The sequence below is a fragment of the Vanessa tameamea genome, chromosome 10 (genome assembly GCF_037043105.1).
Source record: "Vanessa tameamea isolate UH-Manoa-2023 chromosome 10, ilVanTame1 primary haplotype, whole genome shotgun sequence".
Lineage (NCBI taxonomy): Eukaryota > Metazoa > Arthropoda > Insecta > Lepidoptera > Nymphalidae > Vanessa > Vanessa tameamea.
The window spans coordinates 8,031,768-8,042,288 of NC_087318.1; the positions used below are offsets into that span (position 1 = coordinate 8,031,768).

General features: G+C 35.1%; 1 protein-coding gene across 1 annotated transcript; it reads right to left on the reverse strand.

Moving 5' to 3' along the window:
- Nucleotides 1-254: 254 nt before the first annotated feature.
- Nucleotides 255-7,213, reverse strand: Frtz (fritz). Its single transcript, XM_026633421.2, has 13 exons — nt 7,038-7,213; nt 6,658-6,956; nt 6,464-6,588; nt 6,200-6,366; nt 4,686-4,800; nt 4,363-4,590; nt 4,085-4,218; nt 3,699-3,819; nt 3,156-3,406; nt 2,795-2,952; nt 1,885-2,525; nt 1,467-1,662; nt 255-493 (listed from the first exon to the last, which is right to left on the reverse strand). Exons 1-13 carry the CDS (start codon nt 7,112-7,114, stop codon nt 441-443), a joined length of 2,565 nt encoding a protein of 854 aa, XP_026489206.2. The 5' UTR covers nt 7,115-7,213; the 3' UTR covers nt 255-440.
- Between the last annotated feature and the right edge of the window lie 3,308 nt (nt 7,214-10,521).

Consider the following 10,521-nt stretch of genomic DNA (forward strand, 5'->3'; position numbering starts at 1 on the left):
CAATTATAATTAATACAGTAATACTTATTTCATTAGGTTAGGACCGGAGACTCAGACACGAGATTGACTTTATAAGAAATCCGTTTTTTCACCAGGAGAATAAAACCCTAAAAATAGTAAAGATACTAAGTTTTTTTTATTTAACAATAGAATAAATCTTAAAAACCAAAAGTTTACATGTGGTTAATGCACAGTAGACTGTCAAGTACTATCTGTAACATCATTGTAAAATAATTGAAATTTAAAAAAAAAAAACATTTTTTAGGAAAAACGAAGATCGATTTGATCATAATACTAGAAGAGGTAGTCACGGTGTAAACATTGATAGAAAATACATTTTTACTCTATACTTTATACATTTTAAACATATAGCTAATTTAAAGCTTATAGCAATAAATGGACGGAATATTGAAGATAATTCATTAACATTATTGACATAACTACACCATGCCAAAATGGACGACTTTGATTTTTAACGGCTTCGTGGCGTTCTCTGTAATATAATAACATATGTTGTTTTTATTAAACTATAAAAAATTAAATACAACTTGCTTCTAGGATTTTGTGAAGAGATAACTAATATTTAATTGTTGGTTTGTGTTATTTATGATGTTTTTTATTGCTATGTATAATTTGGTTTATATATTACATACCAGAAATAAGAGTGTCCATAAAGCATTACAAGATTGCTGATACGTTGATGAGAGTTCAAATGTACAAAATCAATCAAACAATCAATTCATGCGAAACTGAATAAACATTTGTGATTGAAAATATTCTTTTTTTATGACAAAAATTATTCTATTACTATATAGCTTTGCTGTTTTTTACAAATTAACATGCTTATGACTTATAAAAGTGAAATTATTTTGTCATAATTAGATATATTATTACAAATAATAGGGTGCAAGAGGTGCAAAAAACCCGGGCGCCACATGCTTTTGTCGCTCCGCCGATGGTAGTCAAGTCGTGGATTATCGGCGAGCGTACCTAGCTCTCTTAAATATATTTTTCAGGGGCGTTGAGATCGATGGAATACTGCTTGCACCCAGGCATTTGTTGTGCTTAAGACGGGTTTGCTATCTATAAACACAATAATTGTCCCAACGACAGACGACTAGCAAGCATTTTTCATTTAAACACATTTAATTCACAAGTCAAGCCTTCCTATGATGACTGATGGATGAATTTTAAAGCTATTTTTTGTGAGATAAAGCTTTCATTTATTATATTATTATTATATTAATTTGAAACTTCTAATGTGATCGTGCATTACGTGTAAAAGACAGCAAATCGAATACAACATCCTTCTGAAAAATATGAGACGGATAGATTATACAATCATTGACTCAATTCATGCATACATGCACTAACTTACGATCACAACAAATAGTGAACAAGGGTGCGGTCGAAGGTGCGGGTTAACACAAACATGCGTCACACTTCGACGTAGTCGAGCGTAGTACCGGGCGGGGCGTGCGGCGGGGCGTGCGGCGGGGCGTGCGGCGGGGCGTGCGGCGGGGCGTGCGGCGGGGCGTGCGGCGGGGCGGGCGGCGCGTGCGGCGCGAAGGCGGCGAGGTAGCGGTGTGGCGCGCACAGCGGCAAGCTGTCCGCCAGCTCGTGTGACGGGTCCGGTCCAGGCCTCTCCTGTGTTTGGTGTTTCTTATCGATTGGAAAATATGTCATTAAATTAACGTTGCATTTATATTTCAATTAAAATGCAAATAAATTATTAGTAATAATTCTACTATGAAAACTAAATAGTTATACAAGCTTTTACGTTATAAATTGACCCCTTTAAGATGATACAATAAAAGTGTTACGAGAGAGCAACATTATTATAAATGAAAATCATGCTACTGATTGTAAATATTATGTACTCACCGGAACGACGGTGACAGTCACTGTATCTGAAAACTTCACTTTGTTCTTCTCGGGTTTAACACCCGTGCAAAAGTTATCTTGGCGATATCTTTCGTTGAAATTACTATTAGTTGATGGCACATTGGAAGAAAATTGACCATTATTTGTGTCTTCTCTCAATTCAGTTTGAAACAAATGTTTAAAGTGAGCTGATATCTTTTCGTCTTGTGAACGAGGAATAACCTCTAACATATTGTGAGCCTGGTTTACACGTAGAGTCCCATAGCTAGTGGAGTTTTTAAGTGTTCTTTGTATATTTAATACATTGTCCATACTGTTCCATCGCATATTTTGAGAATGAATAGGTTTTATTGGTTCTCGCTTGCTATTATTACTGATATAAGAGTCGTCTTGGACATTTTTACCCCAGATTGTACTGTCTCTTTCTAAATATTGGTGAAGATTTGGTCGAATACTGGTAGTTGTATAAGTGTCATTCTGGTTTATAGGCACTGTTAGTATTGAAGGGTGGGATGGTAACGGTACCCTCGGTAAAGGTGGTGGGTTCGTTTTTATTGCTTTAGATGATGTACTGGATTCTTCTTCTGAGCCGGTATATGAATGCGAGCTGCACTGTGAACAGGATTCTGAACATTCTGAATCTGAAAATAGAGTAAATTTTTATTTGGTGAACACATACGAATAAAGAAGTATTTATTAATACTGAAAAGTACGTACGTAATGTACAGTATAGACAGCGAGATTTTAAAAATGTATTTAATTCTTGTAATTAATTTTATACTGGTTGCACATTGTGCTGGATTATATTGGTATAAACTTAGTTGCATGTAATATCATGTGTACGGTACTGTGGATGTTATCGCTCCAATCCATATTTTTAATATTTCAAAACAACTTAATGAATACTAACCGGGTCTATTTAATTTTGCATAATAAGCAGCACAGTTAGCAGCTTCCTCAGCGAGATGTGACAGGTTCAGTCTCTTGGCAGCCCAGCGCGCGTCGGCGAAAAGGTCCCAAGCTTCCAAGTCCACAGCTAGACTGAGGGCTTTTTCTATATGACCTCGCCTACGCAAATAAAAAGGATAGATCTTTTGGAAATATAATTTACATAGGGTTACACGTGATAGAAAGCGCTTTTATTTTAATGGCACGCGATGCCTGCTGTCTGCCAGAATGATTGACGTTGTTTGGCGATGTTTCCTCAATACACGGTCAATAAAACTCAACTTTATACTGAGAACAGAAGTATTCATGTCGGAGTTCCTCACCTCAACAAATGGTGGAAGAATTTCCTTGCCAGGTCGTGCACGGCGGGCGCGTACTTGTGCGCGGCGACGGGCAGCGGCGCGCGCGGTGCCAGGTACGCGCCCAGCGCCAGCTGCGCGCCCGTCGCGCCGCCCGCCGCGCCCGCGCGCACCGCGGCCCGCGTCGCGCGCAGACACTCCGCGCCCGCCTCGTCCCACTCCAGCGCTCGCAGCAGAGCCACCGCGTTCGCGAAGCGCTTCGACCGTAGCCACGCCTGCGGAGTGAACGTTGACAAACGTGACGCCCGGGAGTTTTGATGATTGGCCTTGAGAATCTAATATTAATATTTAACGGCGCCGTAGTTACGAAATGAATAACCACTGAAGCTTTTATTGTATTAAATGCTCTACCTTTAAATAACTTTTATTTTATTCTTTTCGAATGAGTCAGATAACCCATTTGCCAGTCGGCCTACTTATTTGATATGACATTTTTTTTTGTTTCCACTTTTACGAATGCATTAAAATAAGTAATCGTGTTATATGTGTATTAATTAAAATACTTACCGTTAGTAAACGCGGGTGTGTTATTCGCAACAGCACCAGCGGTCCTCCAGCGAGTGTCGCCAGAATAAGCGACCCTCCTCTACGACTCTGAGTCGCCAGTAACTGCACTCGCTTTGACTCACTGAAACAATTATTATTTTACATATAATATTGTAATTGAACAATGTATGTAAACATTTCTACGTTATTGTAAAGATATACTTTAAGATTCATTTTTATAGTGAGTACTGAAATGCCTTACAGTTATTAGGGCCTCGTATCGATTTAACAATTGGAATAATTTACACAATAATCTATAGACTGCAAGAAGTGACAGGTGACGCGCAAAGTCTTACACTGCGAATAATATATTTTAATTTGATAATAAGAAATAGTTATTGGTTAACCGCATATAAGACGTGAGGTCTAGGCACTTAGAATGGTGATGCAGTAGAGACAGGGCGCGATCGAAACACTGCAGACGACCTGCCTCCTCAGCTGCCACTATCAGTTCGCCCGCCCACCGCACGTCTGTCGCTATCTGAAATATTAACTCGGGCTTTAAGTATGTGCGTGTGTGTGTATCTATGTACAATTTTATTTACGCTATATTTCTTAATGCCTCATATTTAATTGATCAATATAATCCAAAGATAATATAGTTTATGAAATTTATTTTACTCACAAAGCCAGCTTTTGTAGAATGAGTGAGCCCAGCAACGTTGTGTATCACGTGTATGGAAGCGTCTATACAAGCCACTAGAATTCTAATATCACACGGAGAGCGCCTCGCTACCCGCGCAGGCGCGGGTAATGATACTTTTATCGTATTCTCATGAAGTGAAGATAACTTCGTCATTCGATTGCTGCCCTGCGGTAGTTCGTATCTGTGCCACGCTAAACTTGCTCCTGTCTAAAATAATAAATAAATTCAAAAAATACTTCCCTGCTATACATTTATTGTAAGCGTTTTTTATTATTTTTTCATTTTGATATTGATATGTTTACCTTGTGACACGCAATTTGTTCGACAATGTGAATAATGTGATCATGTTTATGTGAGAGTTCAGCAAATAACACTTCATTCTCTAGTTGGTGGTATGCTAATAGGGAGACTTGATGCCTGAAATATATGTACAAGTATGTATCAGCGAACATTTGAGACCTTGCAAAAACAAGTCGTGTTACTAAGACATTTTGGTAAGGGTACTTTGGGGTGTGGTCTGTTGCATAGGATGCTCATCCCGCAATTTTCCGGGACCGGGATCCCTCAATTGTTTCTTACAACACCCTTGGAAATGGGGAAGTGATATTAATGCATAGGTCATGACTCACCTCCACGAATCTCCACTCTCTTGTATGTGCTTGGAGCGTATTTTATTATTATAAATTATATGTAACATAAATAAATATATATAAACTCTGTTTTTTTTTATTTTATATATTTATTTATTGGTTTTCATTAATAATAAATTATTTTAATGAACATCAATTTCGAAGTTTCACATATGTTAGGAGTCGCGGGACAATTTAACGGTATCAGTGGTTTTTAAGTTAAGAGTTACGAGCAACGCGCAGTCGTTTCTATGAGTTTTTATGTCACAGACGCAAATTCGGAAAGTACGAAAATTTTTACCGGACGCTTTTGTATTACGCTTTGAATACAATTCTATTTTATATTATGTATACATAAGAAAAACGAATGGGTTTTTGTATATAGTAACTGGACATAATACGCTTATTAATACATTATGTACTATGGCATATAAAATCGAAAATAACATAATCTGTACGTAAATGAACACTCATATGGTTGTCTCTTATGAATCCATTTTATATTCATTCCTTCGGATTTTTTATGTGGTGTCTCTGAATTACCTTAATCTTACTAGATATAAGTAATTTTTAGAACTCTTCAAATAGTAATAACCACCTCTTTTAATATTTGGATGATATTTGGGAATCATTGCCTGTATTTTTCAGTTTTATGCAGTATTAGATGATTTAATAAAAATACCAAAACATGTAATTAGTTGACGATGAGTTGAGAAACAGTAATTTCATAATGAGTAAGCAGATTTATTGACCCCAATAAAAGCACTATTTGCTTCTGATTAAGATGCTGGGATCTTTCTTTATTTAGGAGTGAATTATTTATTATTTTTACAAAGAAACTGGAAAATTATTAAAAAACCAATTTGGAGATGGCAAGTAACAGAAAATTTTAAGTGTTGTTAGTAATTAAAGTTTAAAAAAAAGATAAAATATTTAAACTAATGAATGAACATTGTCAAGATTAATTTATTGAAAATCAGTAAAGATAGAAATTATTTCTATACAAAATGGGATTTAGTCATGGCAGTTCACAGCAATTTACAAAACATTGATAAAAGTAGAAGTTAAATTTAAAAAGTCCGAAGATAGCTAGTTTTAGGTTCATGCGTATTATATATTAAAGTTAATAAAGTTTTTAAGATTTTTGAGCTATTTAATAATAGAAAAAAATATAAAGGCTTTTTTACCCAACAATCTGGTATAAATGAAGATTAGCATGATCTTCAAGCACAGGACTCCACGGTGCTGGTTCCGATACAGTGGCTCCCCAGATCAATACCCTCACATAATTCGAGCTCTCACACCAAGAAACTCTACGATCAACTTTTCGCATACATCCTCCAAGATCTAGTATCTAAAATAAAGTATATAAATCAATTAAATTATGTACCGAAATTTTAACAGTCTTAAGCAATTTATTTTATATTCACCGAGTTATTTAAGTAACTTACTTGTAAGTGAGGATCTCTGTCTGATATCTGACATGGTGTATCATTGTCTATTGTCTTTCCGAATGTGATCAAAGTTGCCACTTTGTCCATGTGTATTAATAATAAGAGTTTCTTACATAAAACAACTGTAATGTTCATACAAATAATAGAAATGAGAGAAATATTGATAAATTATATTATAAAATTATACATACCACCAGTAACTGTTTGACTGTTTATTTTTCCAATACAATATCTATCAAAGAGTATTTGTGTTACATCTAATGTACTATATTTGACTGTAATGTAGGCTATGACACCTGACGAAAATACAATTACGATAAGGGATTCATTAACCCATTCACAGTAAACTATATTTCGGTCACGAAGTTTTGACTCCAATTGTCGTAGTTGGCGCGGCCTCGGTGATCGCCAATAACCTCCGCGTCTCTCACAATAACTTCTTTTTCCTATATCATGTATAGATTCGTCAAGTTTCTTCTTACTTTCATATCTGCACCGAATTCAAAAAATTATGCTCTATCTTACAAAATAAAAATAAAAAACAAAACAACTGAATTTCTATGAAACATACTTGTAACTTTTAAAGTCATTGTTTTTTAAATAAATTAAGTCGTCGCTTGTTAAAAACTTTACATCGTAAGTAAACATAATTGCAAAGCTTTATTAGTTTTATTTTCAAGTTATTTGTACATTTAGCAGGCAAACATTATAATTGTTTAATCTTTTATTTACTTGTCTAACTTTAAGAGTTCGTGTCAAACTTCTGGTCAAAACTCAAATGTCAATTCATAGTATGTACCTATTGTCAATTTGTATTTATTTAATAAATGTCCATTCAGTGCTGCCATATATATTTTTCCTCTGAAGCACTAAATGTTATTTAATAAAAGTACTAATTATTTATTACTTTTTATTTCAATACAATCGTTTAATATAAAAAAAAAATTGATGACATAGGTTGGCGGACGAGCATATGGGACAAGTGACGATAAGTAGTCACCACTGCCCATATACAATGGCGCTGTAAGAAATATTAACCATTCCTTACATCCCTAATGCGCCACCAACCTGGCGAACTAAGATGTTATGTCCCTTGTGCCTGTAGTTACACTGGCTCACTCACCTTTTAAACCGGAACACAACAATACTGAGTACTGTTATTTGGCGGTAGAATATCTGATCACACGGGCATGCACAAAGCCCTATCACCAAATGTAATAGTGTAATTTAGCAAATGTATAACCGTTTTATAACCTAAGATCAAAATTTATACATTTTATCTGTAAAATAAAGGCTACAGTTTTGGCGGGCTTTTACAAATAATGTGAAGGAAAAGACTAAAATGACGGGTTTCACATTAATATAAAATAAGAAATTTATTAGCGAATTATTTAAGGCAAGGTTTTTTTAAAACAAAACGGTCTATATATTTGTGTTTATAGCACTTAATGATTAATAATTATATGTATGTATCTGTAGCACAACAATAAGCAGAATTTACGAATTGATGAATTTATTACCTAGTGATTAATTTTGAAGTAAAGTGATTATACTGAATTAAGGAGGGCGATAATAAGACAAAAGGCAGGCATATGACCAGTTAATAATAACAAGGTTAGTGATATTTTTGAATATATAGGGATATGCCCAGTAATAATAATAGTCAAGCCAAGGCCAATTAGTGTATTATTCCTAATGCTAATTGGCCTCATATCTGAATAACTGAATTTTTAGTACAAGTAATTTCTGTTTTTATAAATTTTTAATTCAGTGTTATATACAGTAGAAACTAGTATTATATTATATATACAGTGTTTGTATCCTGATAAATTTCGCCGCATTTGATACTCTCATACGTATGTACAGTCAGAGTAAGAAAACCTTCGTCAGTTTTCAAATTCATTCCTGAAGAATGAATTTGAAAACTGACGAAGGTTTTCTTACTCTGACTGTACATATATAATCACCACATAGTATATGGGGCCAGCGTTTCCAGATTATTTTTCGAGCAGACGGATTTTGTAACCTCGTGAGCAGTGGCGTAGCATAGGTCACTAGCACCCGGTGCGGATTCCAAATTTGCCGCCCTCTTATTTTTGCAATCCTTTATAAAAAATTTGGGGCATGGTAAAAAGAGTACTTTTATTGAATAACACTAACCTGAACGCATGAAGTATTGAAACTCGTACTAGGGGTACTGTAAGCAAAAAATGCTGTCGATTGCCTCCAAGGTGTAATTCGTGTTGCAACAATGTATGCGTAACCGTAACGCGTATCTTTGCTGTTTTTCTACCAGTAGCTTTTAGCTCAAAAGGCTGTTTACCAACTATTATATTAGTATATACTGCCTAAGTATTCATCAAAGGATTTATACTGCAAACTAGATACGCAGAATATCAATATGTATGTAGTTTCATACGAGAAGCAGCGAAATCGACAAATCGGGGCAACAATCCGCAAGCTTGATTTTATATCTTGCTTTTTACTCAAAGTCATCGAAGCCTTGTGAAACGACGGTCTGTCATTACCGTATTACGGCGAAGTACAAAGAATGCGTAAGGAGACATATTTGATATTTATTTAAAATAACATTGAAACGAAATAAGTTTCCTAAATAATAGTTATTGAGAAAGCTTGCGCTTGCATCACCCATGCATGGAACCTGCATAGGTACCTGGGTATTTGGTATTTGGTAACAACAAAAAAAATGACGAAAAAAACACTGAAAGAAATTAACTTTTTTTTCTCTAACTGCCACCTTCGCAGCGCCGCCCCCGGCAAAGTGCCGCCCGGTGCGGACCGCACCCTCCGCCTCCCCCATACTACGCCACTGCTCGTGAGTTAAAAATACCGGGCACGTGCGAGTCGGACTCGGACACTGAGGGCTCTGTACCTACTTGTTTACGGATTGCTTATTCATGTATATTTAAAAGTTTACATTGTACAAGATAATTCCAGATTTAATTGTGTTACTAATTGGGCTTTCTTGTTCTTAACTGTTCAAAAAGCTGGTGCCATTTATGAACAGTGGCAATGTTACAATTTTCCACTATTATGTTTAAGATTGATTTCAACAGATTAATTTCTTCGCTTATTATGGTATCCATTGAAAAATAATTTACCAAGTTTAATACAGATACAGCATTCTCAACCATTTAAAAACTGACAACTTTTTCCTTGTCTTTGCCCACGTTATAATAAATTATATAAGTCTGTTATAAATCTTAAAAAAAAATATTAATAAATAATTTTAAGCAACGTGTAAAGTAGCTATTATTAATATCTGAATCTGTCTCAACGAAAGTTTATGTACTATTTCACACAAAAAGATAAGAATAGAAATATTGGAAATATTAAAGAAACAAATTCTGTATGTAGCCTGTATAAAAAAAAAAATAACAATCGCGACGAAAAAAATGAAAATATACGATAACATTCGTATTTAATATCTACTGCTTTTTGCTTGAATAACGGCTTGTAATTTATGCCAATGCATGCTTTCCACAAGGTTGGGGAGTCGTTGCTCAACGATTTTATTCCAGATATCCATTGAGGTATCAAAAAGGTTTTCTTTATTTGTAACCTCACCCTTATCTATGTTCCGGTTGTAAATAGAGTACAGATTCTAAATTGGATTTAAATCTGGTAATTGATCCGACCAATCCAGAAGTAGAATTCGTAAAGAAGGCAAAAAAGCAGACGCTTTGCGAGTTCAGGTCATTGACTCGTTGAAAATAAAACAATAGTGTAAAACCGCATTTATATTCATAATAATTTAAGTATAGTGCATGTTACGGGTAATCGATAGTTTTCAGAGCTTTCGGAAGTTTTGTTATGCATGCTTTAAATTTTCCATGAGATCGTTTCTGCCCTACTAAAAACACGTTCGTTCAACCTATGTTAATGTCTTTAATATACAACATAATAGTATGTAAATAAATATTAAAATCATAATTGTACCATACTCCTAGGTTGGCAGAGCCAGACCGTGAGTTTAGCGGGCCCTGGGCTAATACTACTTAGGGGCCTACCTATATGTATGTACACACCTGAAT

Coding starts and splice junctions, on each gene's coding strand:
- Frtz (XM_026633421.2), bottom strand. CDS start 7,114: ATGTTTACTTACGATGTAAAGTTTTTAACAAGCGACGACTTAATTTAT. Junction 6,589..6,657: donor CAGTCAAACAGTTACTGGTG/GTATGTATAATT, acceptor TGAACATTACAG/TTGTTTTATGTAAGAAACTC. Junction 1,663..1,884: donor TGACTGTCACCGTCGTTCCG/GTGAGTACATAA, acceptor CCAATCGATAAG/AAACACCAAACACAGGAGAG.